The 22943-nt window shown below is 40.9% G+C and overlaps 6 protein-coding genes and 1 non-coding gene across 7 annotated transcripts; 3 read left to right on the top strand and 4 right to left on the bottom strand. All coding sequences in view use genetic code 12, as the record gives it.

Moving 5' to 3' along the window:
* Positions 1-342: 342 nt before the first annotated feature.
* Positions 343-2760, bottom strand: PSN45_001249 (uncharacterized protein; the record flags this gene model as incomplete). Its single annotated transcript, XM_066157619.1, has 2 exons — positions 343-1385; positions 1878-2760. The coding sequence occupies 2 exons, from the start codon at positions 2758-2760 to the stop codon at positions 343-345; spliced, it is 1926 nt and encodes a 641-aa protein (XP_066013716.1).
* A 1388-nt stretch (positions 2761-4148) lies between these two features.
* MNN13_3 (mannosyltransferase) lies at positions 4149-6476 on the top strand (the record flags this gene model as incomplete). Its single annotated transcript, XM_066157618.1, has 1 exon — positions 4149-6476. The coding sequence occupies one exon, from the start codon at positions 4149-4151 to the stop codon at positions 6474-6476; it is 2328 nt and encodes a 775-aa protein (XP_066013715.1).
* Positions 6477-9334: 2858 nt separating this feature from the next.
* Positions 9335-12277, bottom strand: PSN45_001247 (uncharacterized protein; the record flags this gene model as incomplete). The annotated part of the gene is made up of 3 exons (XM_066157617.1): positions 9335-10646; positions 10732-10748; positions 11117-12277. The coding sequence occupies 3 exons, from the start codon at positions 12275-12277 to the stop codon at positions 9335-9337; spliced, it is 2490 nt and encodes an 829-aa protein (XP_066013714.1).
* A 4370-nt stretch (positions 12278-16647) lies between these two features.
* PSN45_001246 (uncharacterized protein) lies at positions 16648-18888 on the bottom strand (the record flags this gene model as incomplete). The annotated part of the gene is made up of 2 exons (XM_066157616.1): positions 16648-17453; positions 17847-18888. The coding sequence occupies 2 exons, from the start codon at positions 18886-18888 to the stop codon at positions 16648-16650; spliced, it is 1848 nt and encodes a 615-aa protein (XP_066013713.1).
* Positions 18889-20330: 1442 nt separating this feature from the next.
* On the top strand, positions 20331-20412 carry PSN45_001245. Its single transcript has one exon. It is a non-coding gene; the product is annotated as a tRNA-Leu (tRNA).
* A 212-nt stretch (positions 20413-20624) lies between these two features.
* On the bottom strand, positions 20625-22466 carry BFR2 (rRNA-processing protein bfr2; the record flags this gene model as incomplete). Its single annotated transcript, XM_066157615.1, has 2 exons — positions 20625-22117; positions 22433-22466. The coding sequence occupies 2 exons, from the start codon at positions 22464-22466 to the stop codon at positions 20625-20627; spliced, it is 1527 nt and encodes a 508-aa protein (XP_066013712.1).
* A 73-nt stretch (positions 22467-22539) lies between these two features.
* PSN45_001243 (uncharacterized protein) lies at positions 22540-22917 on the top strand (the record flags this gene model as incomplete). The annotated part of the gene is made up of 1 exon (XM_006688586.2): positions 22540-22917. The coding sequence occupies one exon, from the start codon at positions 22540-22542 to the stop codon at positions 22915-22917; it is 378 nt and encodes a 125-aa protein (XP_006688649.1).
* Positions 22918-22943: the final 26 nt, after the last annotated feature.

Genomic DNA, 22943 nt, shown 5'->3' with positions numbered 1-22943 from the left:
GATTGCCTTGGTACTATTCCAGTTCGTGTGCGGATAAAATAGATATCAAGAATTGGATCTCGCACGTAAGAGGGTTTTCGCTCCCTGCCAAATAATCGGCACTTCGTTACCTCCTAAAGTCCATTGGGATAGGGTTTGTGCTAGTAAAAACTCTGCTTCTTACATACGTAACCTTTAAGTAAGAGGAATTAAGGTTAATCTTCATGGAGGGGAAAGTATATTAATACTGTATCAAGTATTAGTAAGCGAAAGAACTAAACAAAGAGAAATTATAATAACCAAACATTCATTAACAATCACGTTTCTCATGTATAAATCATATCCAGGTTCCATTGGATTGATTCAAAAGGATATCCACAAAAGAGCGGATAACACAGCCAAGAATGTGTATGTGTTTTTTGAACCCATGGCCTCGTAAGTGGAGACTTCTTGTGGTGAGGAGTCTGAGCCATTACCAGCTGAAGCTGCTTCAGCAGCCGCTCCAGAACCATTCCCTTTAGCACCAGTTGGAGAAACGGTTTCAGTAGGGTTAGCAGTCACGGAAGCAGCGACAGTGAACGTAGTATAGACTGTGACCGTAGCATCTCCAGCAGCATTAGTGCATGGCTCGGTCACCACCACAGTTGAAACTAGTGAGTGAGGGACGTTACATACAACGGTATTCTTACCATCATCACCAGTTGCTGTGGTGGTTGAAGGCTCCTTGCAGGTGCATGGTAAGATGATGGTGGTGACATCTTCTTCGGTGACAACAGGTTCTGGAGTTTCAACCACAACGGTTGGTTTACCATCTGTACCTGTTGTAGTGTATGTCGATGTGAGTGAACCGGTCCATGAGATAGTGGTATGAGGCTCTGGAGTTTCAATTACGACTGTAATGTCACCATCTGGACCGGTGGTGGTGTAAGTGGAGGTGAAAGAGCCAGTCCAATAAGTGGAAGTGGTGAAGACAGTAGCTGGAGTTTCAACAACCTCAGTTGGATTACCATCGGTTCCAGTGGTGGTGTAAGTCGAAGTGAAGGTTCCGGTCCAAGGGATAGTGGTGTGTCCTTCTGGAGTTTCTTTAACAATAGTTGGGTTACCATCGGTTCCAGTTGTAGTGTAAAAGGATGTGGTAGATCCAGTCCATGGAGTGGTGACAGTTGGGACAGGAGTTTCCTTGACAATAGTTGGGTTACCATCGGTTCCAGTTGTAGTGTAAAAGGATGTGGTAGATCCAGTCCATGGAGTGGTGACAGTTGGGACAGGAGTTTCCTTGACAATAGTTGGGTTACCATCGGTTCCAGTTGTAGTGTAAGTTGAAGTATCAGAGCCGGTCCATGGAGTAGTGATCGTGATAATACTTCCCGAAGAAGGTTGTGTAGATGGAATACTCGAAGATGGTACTGGTGTAGACGGAACACTTGAAGATGCTGCTGGACTAGAAGGAACACTTGAAGATGCTGCTGGACTAGAAGGAGAAGCAACGCTAGAAGATGGAACTGTAGACGAAGGAGTACTCGAAGATGACATTGGAGTACTTGAATTTGTCCAGTGGAAGGACAGGCTTGATAACGAAGTGCTAGTAAGTGGTGTACTTGTTGGTGTGGGAGTGGATGTTATTATAACGACAGTCTTAGGATCACTTGGATCGGAGGGAGTTAGAGTATAGGTTGTATCAATAGATCCATAACTAGTCGTTGTAGTTGTTGATTCTGGAGTCTTGATATCAACAGTTACGGGATCACTTGGGTTAGATGGGTAGATGGTAGTAGTGGTAGTATCTGTGCCTGTCCATGGTTCAGTAGTGGTCGTTGTAGTTTCCGGAGTCAAGATGGTAATAGTCACAGGATCACTTGGATTGGATGGGTAGATGGTAATAGTAGTAGGTACCGAACCTGTCCATACATCTGTAGTGGTCGTGGTAGATTCTGGAATCTTGATATCAACAGTTACGGGATCACTTGAGTTGGATGGGTAGATGGTAGTAGTAGTAGTTCCTGAACCTGTCCATGGTTCTGTAGTGGTGGTAGTGGTTTCTGGTATTTGAACAGTAACAAATACATTACCATCAGAGGCAGTTTCTGTGATGGTCTCAGTATCTGTTCCTGTCCATATATTGGTGGTGGTGGTGGTTGTACATAATTCCGTCTCATTGGTGTAATACCAAGGTATGTCAGTTGTGTGACTTGCACCATCAGGATATGTTACAGAGAGCTCTAAACTGGCTATAGCAGGTGATGCCTCGTAGTAAACGATCTTCACTGGGTAATAGTCACCCGCAACAAGACGAACCGTGGTCAGGTTCGTTGTAACTTCGTTTCCCTTTCCAGACTGCAGAGCATAGATGGACCCGTTTACCTGGAGGTTACTGGAGCTTGAACAACAGTTAAGGGTTGTTGTATCTCCACCAATGGCCAAGGATGCTTGATTGTCGGCAAGGGTAAATTTAAAGGTGTAAGTGCCTGTTTCAGGGGCAAGAAAATACCCAGTGAGCCTCAAACCAAAATAATCGAGCGGCGTCCTTCGACCATAAACATCTCCATATTCCCCAACCAGGATTTCCGTCAAATCAAAAACAATATCTGATACTCCGTATATAGTATAGTCAGGAGTCATGGCATCAATTGTGCTCAAATAATCAGAGGACAGGACACTTTCTTCGACTTCGTCAAAGTAATCAACCACAAGTCCAGTTTCAGTGGATGTGGGTGAACATCCTGATATTGCAAGAACAAGCGGAGTGACAAAAGATAAGAATATGATTGATTTTAAAATCATCTTACGTTTTTTAGCAAAATGCAAAAGTAGAAGCCATTTATATGCCTAAGTTGAAGTTTTTATATCCGACAACAACTTATAGTATCTCATTGACGATACTTAACCAGGAATATCTCGAAGGGGAGCGTTCAAATACTCTTGATTTTCCCAAAAGGAACATCATAATCAAGGAAAAGGGGTTTAGTGAAACCTTTTTTCGGGAGGATCACAAACAAATTGTTCAATGAACAGTAGAAGATGTGAATAACTACAGAAAGTTTATTCAGATGTTTAAAAGTGAGGATTACCCAAAACATTGGAAATTTTTCCTGGAATCACCTTTCTTGTTAGCAGCATTTCTAAAAAGTGTAGTCTTTTACTTTTGGAAGATATGCTTAATTGAATGTTTAACAGAAAAATAAAACCTTATCAATGAGGTAAAAATGCGACACTCCCCGAAAAGTACAGAAGTTCACCTACGGGAGACGAGTTCTACTACAAAGAGTGGCTTGTTTTTCTCCTTATTAGATGCCTAGCCAAAGACGGCCATCAGTTTTAAAATATGAGGTGAAGGAGAATCTGCTGGTTGATAAAGGCTTTTCCGTTGTCAGACGGAAGTACTTGTCTTACCCAATTTAGTAACTTTCTTTTCTTTGAAGGTAGGTTCAATCAAAAAATGGATTATGGTTCTTCAACAATATGGGGGATTTGCCTTGTTCTCACTTAGAGTGTGCATTAACCGTAAAGGGTGATATTTAAATGCCGCAGGGTCTGGGAGTACAACTCAAAACGTCTACAGATTTCCGTTTGAACCACAGGGGTTTAACAGACAACCAGCTGACCGGACCATTTAGGCAATTGGACAATAGAAATTATTGGCCGCCCGAAGACCGGCATGACCTGATAACCACAATGCTGAATTAAGATGATTTTCAGTCTATTGTTAATAAGAAAAATATTCCAGCATATGAAGTCCTTTTCATCCTTAAGGGGGAATTATTGGTGATTCACTATTCTTTGGAGGCAACATTTCACAGATAGGGCCATGTACTCAGCCATTAGCCTCATTGGTTATCTTATGAGCTGGTCCTAAGCACTCAAAGAGGTAATATCATCATGCTTAATTAACATCATTTCTCGTATCTGCATATCTGACTTTCAAACGCTAATGAGATTTTATGGTTATGATACTCCTTATCTGCAAAGTCTGACGGAAAAACAGGGACCAGAAGACCCCTTTTGTCACATTGCATCCCCCTTTCCGAACACATCCCAATTGCCTCTTACCGCTCCACTCACAGTTACACCTGACACGTTTATAGTTCAAAGTGATTGTGCTCCTTATTTATAAATGGTCTCCCGGGATTTTGTCAACACTTATCAAGATATAGGGTGATTTGTCTCATATTATGGGGAAACTATTCAACATTAGTCACAATCGAAGGTTTTTTTTCTACGGATTCATCGTCTTTTGGATAGTTTCAGCTGGTATCTGGATCTATGACTACACTTTGAATGATTCTAGTGAGTCGGGCACGTCCATTTACCACCTGGAACTGACTCCAAATGCAGGGTTGTCTAGTCCTCTGAGGGTCAACAAAATCGATGTGTTTGAAGATTGTGCCATCAAGAAGTTAGTGCAAACGTTGGGAATCGAGGATACTAGAAGTATTGATAGCCATTCGAGTGTGTATGACCAAATGTTGGAGAAGCATGCATTATCAGACATTCTAACAAACCTCGATTTCACTGAGAGATGCAACTTGTACTTTAAGAACCTATTTGTGCGAGACCACAACTGGTTTGTGGATCCCAATGAAGACTTCCCTCTTGAACATCGTGATACATTTGACTTACAGCTGTTCGAAAAAGAGAATTCCAAAAAAATAAGGTACAAATATGCCCAAATGTCAAACTTAGAATACGACAAGATCAATTTCGACGACGAGAAAGTCCGCAAAGACGTGAAACGACTTGCTGAAGAAGAGTTCAATGAGTTCTGGGAACGAACCATGAAGACAGAACAGAAGATTGTAGACTACTTGTCCCATTTACGGATTTTCAACAAGTGCTATGTCACCAGTGATAATAGGTACATCATGAACAAAGCCAATGAATTGATAGAAAAAGTGGCTGACAACATAGATCACACTGAGTTCAAGGCCAACGATGATGAACTGTTAATCAACGATCTGGGTTTCAAATCCTGTAGTGAGTTGGAAAGCAGAATCTATAAATGGGTGTCTCATTCTTATCCTATTTATGAACGGTGGACTGGTGAAATATTTCTATCTCCTCCAGATCTAGGTGAATTTGTTCATTATCCTGAGGTGTTCAAGGCCACAAACTCCAAGTTCAAGGGGTCCACCAAGGACTTCTCCAAATCCACCTTCGCTGAGAATGGGCCATGCTTCTTCAACAAATTCAAAAATCTGTTGAATGGAAAGGGTATTGTACTATCGATCGGAGACAAACATGTTGATGATACTGTGAGATTCATTCACCTATTAAGAGCGTTGAGTAACCACTATCCAATCCAAATCGTCTACTATGACTCGCTCAGTGATGAGACCAAAGCAAGAATAGTCGCCGCTGCTAGAGACAAAATGATAGATTTACCAGAAAGCTTCCACAAAGTTTCCAAGCATTTCCCTTCCGACTACTTCCACATCAAAGATGGTGGAATGCCAAAACAAGAAGTGTGGTTTGTAAAGATGTACAACACCATTCACGACAACTTCAAAGAAAAGTTCAAGATGTTTGCCAATAAGTTTCTAGCAACGTTGTTCAATTCATTTGAGGAATTCATGTTAGTTGATGCTGATACAGTGTTGTTGCAGAATCCATCCGAGTTTTTCGACTTGAAGGATTACAAAACCACCGGGGCCTACTTCTTCAAGGATAGAACTGCTCGTGCATTCAGGCCACCAGGTGATACTAAATTCTTTCAGAAGATAACCCCTTCGATTTTAGACAACTTGATGTTTGATATTCCCATCATCACCCAGAAGACTCTTGGATTAGAGTTCTTTGATGGAATGAGCCATTTTATGGAAAGCGGAGTGGTGTTGATCAATAGACACTTACACTTCAACTCCATCTTAACAATGCTCCAATTGAACTTCTTCAAACCTGTTACCTCTAGGGTCCATGGAGACAAAGAGATATTCTGGTTGGGATTTGCCGCCAGTGGTGATGAAGACTATCACTTCAACAAGAATTTTGCTGCATCAATCGGGACTCTTACTTCCCCGGAGGAAAGATTGACCAGCGAAGGAAACCTCAAGATATCTCAGGAACTCTGTTCGCCACATGCAGGACACCTTGATGAAAATGGAAAGTTATTGTGGTTTAACTCGGGTTTCAAGTTCTGTGGGAAAAGCGAACTTGTTAATTTTGAAACCGAAGTCAAGAAACACGACCATTTTAAATTCTTAAAGGATGCTGAGTCCATGCGAGAGTATTATGAAAGCTCTCTAATACTTAGAAACGCAGTTATTCCTCCCTTCAATATAAAATCGGAAATAAGGGCAGGGAACAGTGTTGAAGAGCCAGTAGAAGGCTGGCACATGGAACGTGGATATTGTCACAGTTATTTATGGTGTGCATACTCTTCGATAGGTGGACTCACCTCTGACGGACAGGATAACACTCAAGTGGGACAAGTGTTTGAGTTCGATCAGGAGTCAATAGATTTGTATTCTTACTTGGGTGATATTTGGGTTGGGAATGAGTGATTATAGTATGATCCAACTAGTATTGAATTATTGGATTATGTTAATTATTGGAATACATCAAAGAAATTTCTGACATAATAAGTACAATCTCAAAATAAAATAGTGTTCATTTCGTAGAATCTGCGAGATTAAGAGAAAATCCTTAGAGTATTACAAATAGTTAGATTAATGTCGGTAAACTCTCACACCCAGAAACTGGGTGCACAGATAAGTATAGGGAATTCTGAATAGTATGTGATTTTCATAAAACAACCTCTAAGGCGCATTATTCAGATTCGGGTTTGCCCTCCCTGCCTTCCTTGTAGCTTCCGCATAGATTTTTAAATTATCGCTGGAATTATAACAATCCCAGAGATTTTCCAATAAGAGCATTGTTCTAGTTCAAATCCCCACTAGTAGATATGGCAACACCCTCTGCATGCAGTAAACTAAGAAAGGTGAAGACATAAAAAGATATTCATCCTGCATATTCTTAAGAACAATGCTATAAATAGAAGATCTCTGGTAGTGTTATAATTCCAGCGATAATTTAAAAATCCGCGCTGCAGCAAATCGAATCTCGCACGAACGAAGGTAAGGTTTTCGTTCAATTAAGAATTTGTGATGGATAGTTTTGCACCAGATATGCGACTTGATGTAACGCGGTGATGCCCAGGAAAATTTGTTGCATGTTTTCGCAGCCGAAGCTTAGTAAAGCTTGTCGCAACAAATCTAGACTGTCATATATATTGTTTAATTGGTTGCCGCTACTGGTGCTTTTATCATTCGATACCCATGCCCTGATTTAGACGTGCTTTGGTACTACAATAGAACTGACATTAAGAGAGAACTTTGTAGGATTATTTAGCATTATTACCACATATCATCTATACAAATTTCCGTGATCGACGTCCTTCGACAAGCCATGTGGCTTACAATGATTGCATGATTAGTGAAGGCGATTATGATAAATGTCAGTGGCCTGGCTATTTAAACACAAAACGTCACCCATTAGTTGTCTACAGCTTTGAATGTACTCCTTAAATGTCAGATATTTACCTACTATCCATACAGGAAGGAGGCGAAAGGCACCGGATGATACCAATATCAATGTATCCTTGTCACTTCATACTCTAACCCAGGCTATCACTTCGAGGTTCAGAATTGTACTGGTAATCCTGTGAAATGCCCTATCACGTGCTAAAATGCCTCTATTTAAATCAAAGCATCCCCTTTAAATAATGTGTAATCTAGAATTAAGTTCATGTTTTCCAGTCAAATTTAATATCTCGAATTATGAATATACTGAATTACGAAAATCTATTTAGGTAGTCCCGTTACCAATTTGTTACCAGCGCATTCCCAATTTTTCAGGGGGTTCAATTTTTCTATGCTCCACTTGCCGCAAATTTGGCTAGGAAATCAGTCGACATCTTCCGCTGATATGCTTCACCATTACCCGAGCCTGAGAATACAGCCCAAACTTCTACAGGTTTCAGAATGAATCACAGCAGGCTGAACGGATAACATCTGATTAGACTATTCATGCGATAAGAACAATAGACATTGTTAAATGCTTGAACGCGTCATCACCTGATAAATAAAAGTGCTGAATAAAGATGATATGCAGTATATTGTGGGCTAGAACAATCTCACATTCAAGGTGGTTAGTTTTCATCCTTACAGGGGGAATTTATTTCTTGGCGATTCAGTACCTCTTTAGGGAAACTCTTTATGGGAAGGGGGGGCGTGCACACAGCCATTAGCCTGTTTGGGAATCTACTGAGCTAATTCTACGTACTCAGAGAAGTAATATCATTTCTCGCATCTGCATATATACTTATATTACTTTTTATGCCAAACTCGGATAATATTTTATGGTATGCCACTTCTCATTTGCAAAATTTACGAAAAGACTTAGACAAGAGAACCCTTTGGTTCACATTTTTCACTAGTCATATTTCGCGCGAATGGACTTTTACCCGAAGAAACGGGTCAATCTTTTCAAGCTTAGAGGCGGCTCAACAATACCTAAAGGCCAGTCACAAATCGTATTGCGCATGACCACATGTTATTGGACCCAAAGCTCAAAGTCAAAGAGATAGCCATACTACAGGTCTACAAGGTTCGGTATCTGTCGTACTCGTGTAAAATGAAAGTAAAATGCGACTCATTCTAGCCAGCCATTTAGCTCCTTCCCCGAAATAATTATATAAAGGATATAAGGTTTGCTATAGTGGTAATAGGAGAAGCTTGTAATTTAATGCTGTAACAGGTTCATATAGAGCCCGATACTTTTCCCAAGATTGAAACCAGTTTCTGTTGTGGTTGTGCAAGTGAACGCGGGTGCTCTTATGGTAAATACACACCAGAATATGGAGTGTATGCCCTTGAATACTTGAAAAACCAATATAAGATGCAGGTAAAGTAATCATCGACCAACGTAATTCAGCATCTTTTTGTTGAGTGATTATCTTTGTGCTATTTCAAAAGTGTGTGGATAAATTCGATTCGGCAAAATTGAACCTCGCACGAGATATACCTAATTTTGCTGGTCCTATAACTATATCTTTCTTTATACTAAAGCGATGTAAACAAGCTACTGTCATACCCGCTTATTTCGAAACTGTAGCATTTTAAAGTGTTTATTTTCACGACCAATATATATGAAAATTTCTTAGTGAAAATTTAATGTCTGAGGTAGATATATGATAATCTTACTACAACGTTTTATCACATGGGCCACAAAATCACATGTTAATACAGTACCAGATCATGGCAAGCGAAAGAACTAGACAAAGAGAAATTATAATAACCAAACAATCATGAACAATCACGTTTCTCAGGTATGAACCAAATCCAGGTTCCATTGGATTGATTCAAAAGGATATCCACAAAAGAGCGGATAACACAGCCAAGAATGTGTATGTGTTCTTTGAACCCATAGCCTCGTAAGTGGAGACATCTTGTGGCAAAGTATCAGAGCCATTACCTGCCGGAGCAGCTTCCGAAGCAGCTTCAGAACCACTACCTTTAGCACCAGTTGGAGCAACGGTTTCAGTAGGGTTAGCAGTGACAGCAGCAGCGACAGTAAAAGTCGTATAGGTTGTGACGGTGACATCTCCGGCGATATTGGTGCAAGGCTCAGTGACCATAACAGTCGAAACCAATGAGTGTGGGATGTTACAGACAACGGTCTTCTTCCCATCATCACCAGTTGTTGTGGTAGTGGAAGGTTCCTTACAGGTGCATGGCAAGATGATGGTGATGACATCTTTTTTGGTGACCACAGGTTCAGGAGTTTCAACGACTACAGTAGGTTTACCATCGGTTCCAGTTGTGGTATAAGATGAAGTAGTGGATCCAGTCCATGGAGTAGTTATGTGTTCTACTGGAGTCTCGACAACCACAGTAGGTTTACCATCGGTTCCAGTTGTGGTATAAGATGAAGTAGTGGATCCAGTCCATGGAGTAGTTATGTGTTCTACTGGAGTCTCGACAACCACAGTAGGTTTACCATCGGTTCCAGTTGTGGTATAAGATGAAGTAGTGGATCCAGTCCATGGAGTAGTTATGTGTTCTACTGGAGTCTCGACAACCACAGTAGGTTTACCATCGGTTCCAGTTGTGGTATAAGATGAAGTAGTGGATCCAGTCCATGGAGTAGTTATGTGTTCTACTGGAGTCTCGACAACCACAGTAGGTTTACCATCGGTTCCAGTTGTGGTATAAGATGAAGTAGTGGATCCAGTCCATGGAGTAGTTATGTGTTCTACTGGAGTCTCGACAACCACAGTAGGTTTACCATCGGTTCCAGTTGTGGTATAAGATGAAGTAGTGGATCCAGTCCATGGAGTAGTTATGTGTTCTACTGGAGTCTCGACAACCACAGTAGGTTTACCATCGGTTCCAGTTGTGGTATAAGATGAAGTAGTGGATCCAGTCCATGGAGTAGTTATGTGTTCTACTGGAGTCTCGACAACCACAGTAGGTTTACCATCGGTTCCAGTTGTGGTATAAGATGAAGTAGTGGATCCAGTCCATGGAGTAGTTATGTGTTCTACTGGAGTCTCGACAACCACAGTAGGTTTACCATCGGTTCCAGTTGTGGTATAAGATGAAGTAGTGGATCCGGTCCATGGGGTGGTAATAGTGTCGACACTTCCCGAAGGTGGTGGTGTAGATGGAACACTCGAAAATGGTGTTGGACTAGAAGAAGAAGCAACACTTGAAGATGGTACTCGACTAGATGAAGAAGCAAGGCTCGAAGATAGACCTGTGGACGATGGAGTACTTGAGGATGATATTGGTGTACTTGAATTCAACCAGTGAAACGACAGGATTATAGCACTCGAAGAAGGACTCGATGAAGTAGGACTCGATGAAGTAGGACTCGATGAAGTAGGACTCGATGAAGTAGGACTAGATGAAGTAGGACTCGATGAAGTAGGACTAGATGAAGTAGGACTAGATGAAGTAGGACTCGATGAAGTAGGACTAGTCTCAACTACAACAATCACTGGGTTACTTGGGTTTGAAGGAGTTATAGTAAAGGTTGTGTCAATAGTTCCGCGACTAGTAGTGGTAGTAGTAGATTCCGGAGTCTTTTTGATAACAGTGACTGGGTCGCTTGGATTAGAAGGATAGATTGTTGTCTCAACTGTACCAGTTCCAGTCCATGGTTCAGTGGTGGTAGTAGTAGATTCCGGAGTCTTTTTGATAACAGTGACTGGGTCGCTTGGATTAGAAGGATAGATTGTTGTCTCAACTGTACCAGTTCCAGTCCATGGTTCAGTGGTGGTAGTAGTAGATTCCGGAGTCTTTTTGATAACAGTGACTGGGTCGCTTGGATTAGAAGGATAGATTGTTGTCTCAACTGTACCAGTTCCAGTCCATGGTTCAGTGGTGGTAGTAGTAGATTCCGGAGTCTTTTTGATAACGGTGATTGGGTCGCTTGGATTAGAAGGATAGATTGTTGTCTCAAATGTACCAGTTCCAGTCCATGGTTCAGTAGTGGTCGTTCTGGATTCTGGTACCTCCTCGGTGACAGTAACATCACCATCTGAGCCTGTTACTGTAAAATACTCAGTATATGTACCTGTCCATATACCGGTAGTAGTTGTGATAATTGGACAAGCTGAGTTATCGGTTAAATTAAACTCATAGAAAGGGAAGTCGGAGGTGAGGTGTGTACCATCAGGTAAGACCATAGAGATATCGAAAGTTCCATCCCCAGTATAGCCGTTGTAAAAAACGAACTTGATAGGATAGTAGTAGCCAGCCTTGAGATCATACAGCTCAGATGTAGTTCCTGTGTCGGTGGCTGCCCCTGAGTTAGAGCTTGCAAGCCAATTGTCGTCTGCTTTATTATAAGCAACACTGTCATTACTACAACAAGAAGACATAGCATTGCCATTACCAACTGTCAACACGCCAACATTGTTAAAGTATGACAGAATGGTGTAAGTCCCTGGTTCAGAAGCATATATGTAACCGGTAAGTCTTACTCCAATCGCGTTTGTTTTTATCGGACAGTCATATAAAGTTGTAGATCCACCTATAGTAGCCGCCGGATAGTAAAAGTTAGGATCACTTCCCGTATTACCGGTACAAACGACTGAGTATTGGTCCATTGTTTGAAGATACGTTTCTAACTTGGATGGGGTTAATGGAGTATCCACTTCCCATGAGCTGACACTGAAGAATTCAGCCTTCAAGCCCAGAATCGCAGTTGCGTCAGGATCGCATCCTCCTACTTCAATGCCGGCGACAAATATGTATGGCAAGATAGCCAAACCACTCAATAAGCTTGTGAGTTTCATCGGAGGAAGTTGAATGCCATTATAAGGGTAATTTGTTGAATATATATATCCACATACTGGCCAAGAGTCACTTAGCTTGGAAAGTTCCCAATTTACCTCTAGTAGTGCATTTCATAGTCCCTGAATCACAGTATTCTCAAAAGAGAACTCAAATCAAAAAGTGAAATGACGAGCCTTCCCCATAAGGTTCATACACCTAGTTAGGAAGATTTGCTTGATAGAATATATAACAAATAAAAGTTTAATAATGAGATAAAAAGGTAGCACCTCTCGAAAGGTTGAGTCTTTTACCGGAGGAAGACAACTTTTACTATAACGAGCCATTTCTTTTCTCCTTATCAGGTGCCAGCCACCGGCGGGGTAAAGATTTTACAGCCTGTTTATGTTGCTCTCTTTTGTGGCTGTGAAATATGCGAATACTTATTATAAATTAAAATAGAGGCCTGCAGTGTTGACAGTGGCCCTTCTACGATGCGTTGATGATACTTCAATTACCCTGTCAACCTATTTATCCATTGTTCATCCTTTGTATCTGATTTATTTGTGGTATGGAGGGGTGTAGTGCGCTTAACACAATCACGTGCACTTCCTGTATTCACATTTAGTAAATTCGTAAACGTCTCATAACTTTAATTCAAAGTTTAGATATCCTACTGACAATTCCGAAAGGGCTCGAAGTTTAATTACACGCCTTTTGTATACGAGGCGTCCATGGGTTCTATGCGAGGCGCTGCAGGGGGAACTGAGATTTGAAATAAGATTCATCCTCGTTAACCCGAAGCACTCGTCTTTCCCAACGAGGTAACATTCTTTTCTTTGAAGGTATACTAAATCAAAAAGGGAATTACATTTTCCAAAAACAAGGTGGACTTGCCTTATTCTCACTTTAGGTTTACATTAACCGTGAAGGGTGATATTTAAAGTGCTGCAGAGCATGAGAATACAACCAGAAATATCTACGGAATTTCCTTCGGGCCACATCGGGCCACATCGGGCTTATCGGATAACCAGCTGAGTGGATTATTTACGAAATTGAACAATAGACATTGTTGATCGTCCTGACCTAATAACTGAGATGCTGAAATGAGATGCTGAAATAAAATGACTCGCAGCCTATTGTTGGCCAAAACAATTTCACAAATGTACAAGGTCCAGTAGTTTTCATCATTAAACTATTTTTTTGATGATTCTCTACCTCTATAGGAAAACTCTATAAAGAGGGCTATGCACACAGCTGTTAACCTCTTTGTAAATCTACTTAGCTGATTCTACGTGCTCAAAGAGATAATATCACCAAGTTATTCAATTGACATCGTTTATTGTATCTGCACAAATACCTATATTACTAAGCTCGAAATACTTTATGGTTATGTCACTTGTTACCCGCCTTCTTTGACAAAATGGCTGAAATAAGAAGACCCACCGCCTCTACCCCTATTTTTCACTAGTTAGCACGATTGAACCCTCGGCGAAAGTGTCAGAAATTGGTTAATCTTATCAAACTTCGGAGACTCCTTTGGAGAAGAGCTTGAATACGTGTTGTCAAACCCAAAGCTAATGAAGATGGCCATGCGTGAGGCCTAGAGGTTAGATATTATGTGGTACTCGTCTTAAGTAAAAGGAAACATTTGAAAAATTCTAGCCAGCCAGCCCGCTAGCACCTTGCGCAAAGCAAACAGAAAAGTATATCAGTTGCCATATTGCAAGAGGGAATCCTGCAATTTAATTACATAACAGGTTCCGATACATTCAGTTTTTGTTTCAAAATTGAAACCAGGCACTACGGTAGTTGTGCAAGTACATCCAGGTGAACTTATGGTAAGGATACACCAGGATATATAGTATGTGACCCGGTCGTGGGAATTCAGACAAAAGATACAAGTAAAGTAATCTTCAACAAAGTTATTTACTATCTTTTATTGAGCGATTATCATGTGCTATTCAGAAAGTTTGTGGATGAATTCGATTTTGCAAATTTTGAATCTCTTATTGCCGAACCGTAATTTCGTTAACAGCCCTATCCAACCTGACCAACCTGACCATACAGAACTATGACTTCGACGATGGTAAGGAGATCACCTTCATGTTTAACGAACCGTCAGTTGACCAGAAGCAAAAAACTACTTCAGGAAGTAGCTTGTCTTTCACGAACAACAAATCGACGATTGCCTTGTTCTTTTGAGCACCTCAATGTTCTTTGGAGTCTTTGAGTGACTTTTTCTGGTGCTTGAAGTAGCATTCTAATATAGAGCTCACGTAATAAACACTTTTATGAGATATTTATTTCCATTGGTCTAAGTTTGTGATACACGATGGACGTTTCGGTCTCAAGGGCAATTATCGTGTAATTCTGACGCTAACGCGCGCCGGGTAACGGAACATTTTTTAAAATACCCTCGACTGTGGTTTATTGATGATTGGTGATAAAAGATTATAGAGTTCTTAAGAGCTGCATTATGTCCGGAATATGTGCAAAAGCCTCTTCAGTGGCTATAAAGAATAGTTCTGGAAAGTTGTTTTGGGTATCCAGGAAAGGCAAAAGTGGCATTTTGACGGGCGTTTGTTTATTTTTGATGCTGTACAAAGCCGCAACAGTATTGAGGGCATTCGGTGAATTCAAACAGGCTTGAACGGTCATAGCTGCCATTGCCAGCGATGTTAGCCTAGTTCCAACAGCAAGTTGTACCATTCATGTCATGTGACAGGTGTTACTTGCTTTGAAATAAGAGGGTTCTACAATACACCTCCGGGTCACCGTGAAACTTCAATTGTCATCGTAAAAGAATATCACAGAAGTGAGTGACAATTTTAGAACTTCATCCTATCTCAATTGGCTCTATTAAAACATCGTATGTTGTAAATGAAAAAAGACATATATGGTAATTCTACCAGCTGATCACTTTTCTTTGGCTGCTTATGGTACGGTAAAGCGCTACAAAGACTACTCACCTCTTCAACTTTGGTGATGCATGGGTCAGAACTGTGTTTAACGAGGAAGAAGACGCAACTTTGGAAAGTTTTGGATGTTCAAGTACCGCAAATTTGTCAGAGGTATGTAGGACACATGAGTTGTAGCTCAAACAAGATCCCAGTCCTTTTATACAATGTTTGGATATGTTTTAACGCTAATGAAACAAATTTACAATATAATTTAGATCTGTTGAAACCGGATACTTGAAGTAGATTGCTGGAAATAGGGCGTTCCTTGAGGGTCTTATGAAGAGCTTCAAAATCTTCTCTTGGTATTTGGACGGGACTGCCAAAGCTCTTGTCAACCATTTCCTCGGTAGATTCGGATGGGATAGGGATAATCTTAGTGACCTTTGGAATTCCTTCAAAATCCTTAAGGCCGATACACTTTGAACGTAACTCAATGCCAAAGCTTCCAAGGTTTAGTTCTTTGACTCGGCCAACTTGTATGCATCAGATAGCTGAACCCGTTATCCGATCTAACTTTGACTATGGTGTCCATAACAAACAAAGTTTCGTCAAACGACACGACTATATTTTCAATCTTCCGGCTTTATTGTCTTTTGCAACTGCGCTTTTGCAACCGCGTTAGCTCCGTAAATGGAACATAAACAATCCAGATCTTCTTCAACTTCCAAACTTTTACCAGTTTGAGGTGTACTTTGTACAACCTGAGTCTAGCCAGAGTTTTTGCGAAAATCTCGACATACCCTTTTGTATTTTCGAGTCTCGCAAATGGCATAGAGTTGTCAATCTACTTGGTGCAAGTTAAAACGGCTTGCTTACCTGGGACAATAGTTCAATAATATATTCTAGTAACCACCCGTAATGTAATGCTAAAATATTTGGTCTGATTAACATAACTTACCTCAACTACCAGCTTCCACACCAAACATTGATTTATTGACTTAGTGTTCTTTCTGCTCGTGTGTGGATAAAATAGATCAAGAATTGGATTTAGCACGTACTAAGGTTTTCGCTCGCTGCCAAATAATCTGCTGTCTTGTATTCTGTGCATATGCTTCCCCTAAAGGGATGATATCTATTAAATTGACCTGGTTTACAACCAGAGAAGGTAGCAGTGGGTATATATATTCCATGTAAGTTTGTCATCCTGCTTTTGTTATATCGATGACTGGGTCTACTAAAGCTATTGAGTTATGAAAATCGGCTCCTTAGTACCTTCTCAGATGCATTATGATAGGGTTTGCGCTGGCAAAGGCTTGAATAATTATATCAGTAATCTTCCTGAAAGAGAGGACTTGAACAGAAGAGAAAGTGTATTGATACAGTACCAAATATTGGTAAACGAAAAAACTAGACAAAGAGAAATTATAATAACCAAACATTTAAAAACAGTCTTGTTTCTTTGAACCACACTCAGGTTCCTTTGGGTGAATTCAAAATGAAATCCACAAAAGGGTGGATAACACAGCCAAGAATGTATATGTGTTCTTTGAACCCATAGCCTCGTAAGTGGAGATTTCTTTTGGTGCAGTACCAGAGCCATTGCCTGCTGAAGCAGCTTCAGAACCACTACCTTTAGCACCAGTTGGAGAAACGGTTTCAGTAGGGCTAGCAGTCACTGCAGCGGCAGCAGCAGTGAAAGTTGTATATGTTGTGACGGTAACATCTCCAGCAGCATTGGTGCAAGGCTCGGTGACCACCACAGTGGACACTAATGAGTGTGGGATGTTACAGACAACGGTCTTCTTCCCATCATCACCAGTTGTTGTGGTAGTGGAAGGTTCCTTACAGGTGCATGGCAAGATGATGGTGGTGACGTCTGTCTCGGGGGCCACAGGTTCTGGAGTTTCAACCACAACGGTTGGTTTACCATCTGTACCTGTGGTAGTGTATGTCGATGTGAATGAACCAGTCCATGGAATAGTGGTATGACCTTCTGGGGTTTCAACGACTACAGTTGGTTCACCATCAGGTCCTGTGGTAGTGTATGTTGATGTGAAGGTTCCAGTCCACGGAATAGTGGTGTGAGGTTCTGGAGTTTCAACCATAACTGTTGGTTTACCATCTGAACCTGTGGTAGTGTATGTCGATGTGAATGAACCAGTCCATGGAATAGTGGTGTGACCTTCTGGGGTTTCAACGACTACAGTTGGTTCACCATCAGGTCCTGTGGTAGTGTAGGTCGATGTGAAGGTTCCGGTCCAATAAGTGGTGGTAGTGAAAATACTTTCAGGATGTGCTGGAATAGAAGAAACCCTGGATGATGGTGCCACAGGATAAGAAACCCTGGATGATGATATCGGAGTACTTGAATTTGTCCAGTGGAAGAACGAACTTGATGGAGCAGTGCTGGTAAGTGGTGTAGGTGGTGAAGTAGAAGTTGTTTCAATGATAACGGTAAAAGGATCACTTGGGTTAGAAGGAGTCAAAGTAAAGGTCGTGTCTACCGATCCTGGAGTAGTTGTTGTCGTGGTAGATGGTGGAGTAGAAGTTGTTTCAATGATAACGGTAAAAGGATCACTTGGGTTAGAAGGAGTCAAAGTAAAGGTCGTGTCTACCGATCCTGGAGTAGTTGTTGTCGTGGTAGATGGTGGAGTAGAAGTTGTTTCAATGATAACGGTAAAAGGATCACTTGGGTTAGAAGGAGTCAAAGTAAAGGTCGTGTCTACCGATCCTGGAGTAGTTGTTGTCGTGGTAGATGGTGGAGTCTTGATATCAACAGTTACAGGATCACTTGGGTTGGATGGGTAGATGGTAGTAGTGGTAGTTCCTGAACCTGTCCATAACTCAGTGGTGGTCGTGGTAGATTCTGGAGTCTTGATATCAACAGTTACAGGATCACTTGGGTTGGATGGGTAGATGGTAGTAGTGGTAGTTCCTGAACCTGTCCATACCTCAGCAGTAGTTTTGGTGTTTTGTGGTACTTCAACAGTCACAGTCACATCACCATCCGAGCCTGTGCCTGTAACAGTCTCAGTATCAGTTCCAGTCCATATGATGGTGGTGGTTCTGGAATAAGGACAAATAGTGGTGTTATCCGTTGAAGAATACCAGTTAATGTCGTTTGTGTGACTCGTGCCATCGGGATAAGTTGCATGCATCGTGATACCGGCAGGTCCGTATCCATTATAGTAAACAATCTTAATAGGATAGTACACTCCTCCTGTAAGGGAAACCGTCGTAGAAATGGCAGCCCCATCAGAATAGAGATTCAAATTTCCTGTGCGAGGAGCCAGTCCACAACAGTCCATAGCAACCCCTGCTCCAAGTGTTAAGGAAATTCCATTATCAATATAGGTTATACCGAAAGTGTAATTTCCGGTTGTGGGGGCTAAGAAATATCCAGAAAGTCTCATACCGAAGTAGTTAACGTTGACAGTATGCCCATATAGGTTTCTATCCACGGCGGTGGTTCCTTGTGTGTTGGTATAGAAATTTTGTGCCGTCACTCCTCCCCAAGTAGACCTTGCCACGGTTTGATCAATTGCTACAAGTGCATTTCGGACTTGGGCATGTGTGGCGGAGCCATACTGATCGTAAGTTGTTTCGATATATTGAGCAGTCAAACCTCTAGCCACTTGTGAGGGACTACATCCCCCAATGCTATCAGCAGCGGCTGCTGTACAGAAAAGGAGAACAACCACAAGAGAGGGTAATTTGAAGTCGATTTTCATTATTGTTTGACTTCAAAATTCAGAAAACCCAATATATATAATGTTCCATTTGATAAGATACCTTGCATTACCAATTACTATTAAAAGTATCAAGACCAGACTGGGTTAAAGTTTATGTGGTACTCTCAAAATACAGTACTCTCAAAATACAGTTCCTGCTTTTTAAGCAAGTCAATTCAATGCGGACAACAAGATAGAAGTTCGGTCCTCATTTTAGAAGGTGATGATCAAGTGAAGTTCGAGAATTTTGGTAAAGCACGTGTCCAGAAATCAATACCAAACAATAATGACCAATTTGGAACTCCCATATGTCGTTTAGGTGCTAGCTATTTTGCATCAGACATATTTTCCAATATGAACAAACCTTAATTTATCTTTAATCTTTTGATAAGCTTCTTGTGGCTACTGTTTTCCCAAATTGGTAATTTGGAGACGTGATAACAATTCATTCTTCACCATATATCCAAAGATGGGTGTTTCCTGAATACAATTGGTTGTTTGTAGAACAAAAATAAATCCCGCAGCTACGGTACCCGGCTACTTTCAAATTAAAATTCCATATAAAGCGCTCAGGCGTTTCATTTTGGAGGCTTACAGTCAAATTTTAAGTACTTGGCAGAACCACCGATATTCTTTAGTTGAGTCACTACTGTATTAGTTGCCAACAGTGCCTATACTAGTATACAGGCATAGGGAAGTATGGATCAGAACTCGTCACCATAATATCAATTGATATTGAAGTTATTTTCTGGTTGTCTTCTCGGTTTTGGAAGATTTGCTTCCTAACTCATACGCTTTTTCTTGTTCGATCTTGTTGATGTGGTTTTTTTTCTCTACAATAAATTATTTTCAAACTTCATTTTGTTTCCAAAACGCCTTAGCTGTACCGCAAATAACAAAATCGAAGGAAATGGTGGCGTAACTGAAAGCTTTACGGGGTGAAAAGCTAAAATCCGGAGTCAATGGAACATATTTCTTTTGTAGCCGGGAGAGGCATTTTCAAAGGATGCTTAAAATATTATCACGCATATTTTCATATTCTGAAATAGGAACAGGTACAATCCCTTTTACCAGAACTCCCAAACTATCCTCGTATCCTCGGTTATTACATGTACACTCTTTTCCCAAATACCAGCTTCAAATCGCCTCGAAGTTCCCTACTGAAAGCTTCATTACATTTGCTAAGTCTTGATTTCGGCCGACTTCGAGAATTGGCAGCACATTCACGAAAATAAGAGGATATTAGCGAACGAGAAGAAGATACCAAGTATGTTCATTCAAATGATCAGAGAAGACTCTTCAAGTTTAAAAAGCTCCGAAATATCTGCTTAGGTGGAGAGAACCGTTGCTGATGACGTTTATGGTCACCAATGACAACGTTAATGGAATTATTCAACGACTTCATGCATATCAAAAACTGGGATGGTTTTAGGTTAGAAATAGGATGGGTGGCCGAGTGGTTAAGGCGGCAGATTCAAGTCCTGTTGACGTAAAGTCGCGCGAGTTCGAATCTCGCCTCATTCATTATTTCTTTTTTTTTGCACTCAACAGTCTGAAAGTGTACACCATTGCAATGACTTAGATATCCTGGAAAGCACTTTAACAAGCGATTGTCTCGTGCAAATAAATTTGAATTATATAGGAAAACCTTTAATTTAACTTCTCAAAGGCATTCTACAAACTAATACACATGCAAAGAAAACATACTCTTAGGTGAACCTTTGTGCAGTGTCAGGTTAACTGAACAATTTGATAGAGTCGTCATTAATGATTTCGGCATCTTCAAGGGCAACTTCATCAGCTTCGTCCATATTCACTTTTTGTCCTAACAAAGAAGCAAAGAGTTCATCAATCTGGAAGTCTTCCCACTTCAAGTTCAAAGGAGTTTCGAAATGGGCTATAGGGTCTTGGATATTGAACTTTAACTTTCTTCCCTTGGATGCTTTTGTATCGACGTTCTTATTGGACTTTTGAGCCTTTTGGGTTTGTCTTAGGGTCATAGTAACTCCATTTACGGGATTACTGGAAGATATTTTCTTCTCTACCAAATCGTTTAACAAGACTCTGTAAAAGTCTTCATCATCGAATATTTGGGGCATTTCGTTTTTTCCCTTGGTGACGACTTCTTTGGGGATATCCGGGTTTGCTTCCTCTTCTTCATCGTTTCCTTCTTCTGAAGGTTCCTTGTATCCCAAAGGAATCACTCCACTCCTGTTCAAATACGTTCTCTTTTTCAACCGCTCCACATCGTTCAAGTTATTCACAACCTGCTGTTCAGCCGATTGATTGACCACTTTAAACTTACCGGCATTCAATGCATTTGAGCCTGAAGAGCTCATCACTTTATTAGACCATTTAGTCAACGTTATTGACCTGAAGTTGTTTAACTTGGAGTCGAACTCACCAGCAGCCTGGGCGTAGTTATTGAGTTTTCTCTTCTTGGGAAAGGTTACAGTCTCAATGGAATCCTTTTTGTACAATGTGTTTCTGAGTTGCATGATATTGTCCAACAAGTCGTAACACTTTTCTTGAGCAGATTTAACAGCGGTTTTGGTTCTGGAAGTGGTGAATGGTTTAGCTGCTTCTGAGTCTTTGGGCAAAATGTTGGATTTGCTAACAGCTTTTTGTAGTTTAATACGGGATTCAATGAGCTTGTCAAAAAGCAGATTTTGGTTTATGATAGAAAACCCTTTCAAGGAGTCGTTGATGCTGGATTGAGCCACTCTTTTACCAATGGTTTGACGTTCTTTGGAAATCAACAATTTCAATGCATCTCTTTTGTGTTCATCTTCAAGGTGTTCTTCGGGTTCTTCGGGTTCTTCTTTGTCTTCTTGATCTTCTGATTCAGAATCGGACTGGTAGTTGTCAAGAGAAACACCAGAATCAGAGAGTTCTTCACTCTGTTGCAAGTCTTCCTCTTCATCACCACCTTCTTCACTTTCACTTATATCTTCGTCCTCTTCACTAGTGATCATCTCATTATCATCATCACCTTCAAATATGTCCTTTCTACTGCTCACCTGCCCACCGTAGATGTTCTTTGGTTCATGCTTTCTTAGCTTCGATTTAGACACTTTAACGTAATGGTCCGTCTTCAACTCATCTTCCGAAGACTCTTCGGCTTCATTACTTGATGATACGTTTGCAAATTCATCATTTTCTATGTCAAAGTCCGTTTGTGGTTTGTGGAGCTCTAATAGCTCATCAGCTAAAGTTTTCTTCCCCATTACTATAATCTTTAAGTTTTATCTCTTCTCATCTCAAACGAAAAAAATGCACAACGCGAGCACACATACAGGAAAACGTCCCTGAACTGCCACAAATACAAAACCTTCACCTCAAAAACCATCAATACTAACAAGGACCCGGTTCACACTTCCCACATAGCCTTATATGCATTGGTAGACACACCAATGGAAACTACGCACAAAAAGGAGTCTGATCAAGAGCTCTTTGGATCTCTAAGGCAACTTTCGTCTCTCCACCAAATGCCGCGCTGCAGTTAAATTCAAACTAAAATAACACCAGTAAACATAAAACATACTGTTTTTCTTTAGCGTGTTGTACTTTTCATCCATTTTAGTTGAAGTTACATCTTATTCAATTCACTAGAATCACCTTTTTTGAGCACCAAAAATTCTTTCCGCCCAAATGAACTTTACGAGACTCGTGTTACTCCTTTTCTCATTGTTCACCACTATAGCCGCTTTGGCAGACCAAGGCGATGGTCAGGCAACCACCAACAAAAAAACCACAACGAGTGTCTGGACCACCATAACCACAAAGGGAAAGACCACTGCCTTCCAAACTGCTTACTTCCAAAGTTTCATGTCCACCTACTCAGAAGCTAATACTGATGATGTCAAATCAGGAAATATTGGCTTAGCAAGCTCCGCAGACACTTCTCTTGGGGGAATCAGAACCTACGACCAAACTACCATCACGCTGCCTAATGATGGACACTCGATGGAAGCTGGCCTTTTCTCAGGAATCGTGGGATTATCTGTGATTATTCTCGGGTTGTTGTAGACGAGCGAACCTAGAGCTTGATAAAT

This window comes from Yamadazyma tenuis, chromosome 1 (genome assembly GCF_029203305.1).
Source record: "Yamadazyma tenuis chromosome 1, complete sequence".
Classification (NCBI taxonomy): Eukaryota; Fungi; Ascomycota; class Pichiomycetes; order Serinales; family Debaryomycetaceae; genus Yamadazyma; species Yamadazyma tenuis.
This window is presented reverse-complemented; position numbering and strand designations above follow the sequence as displayed.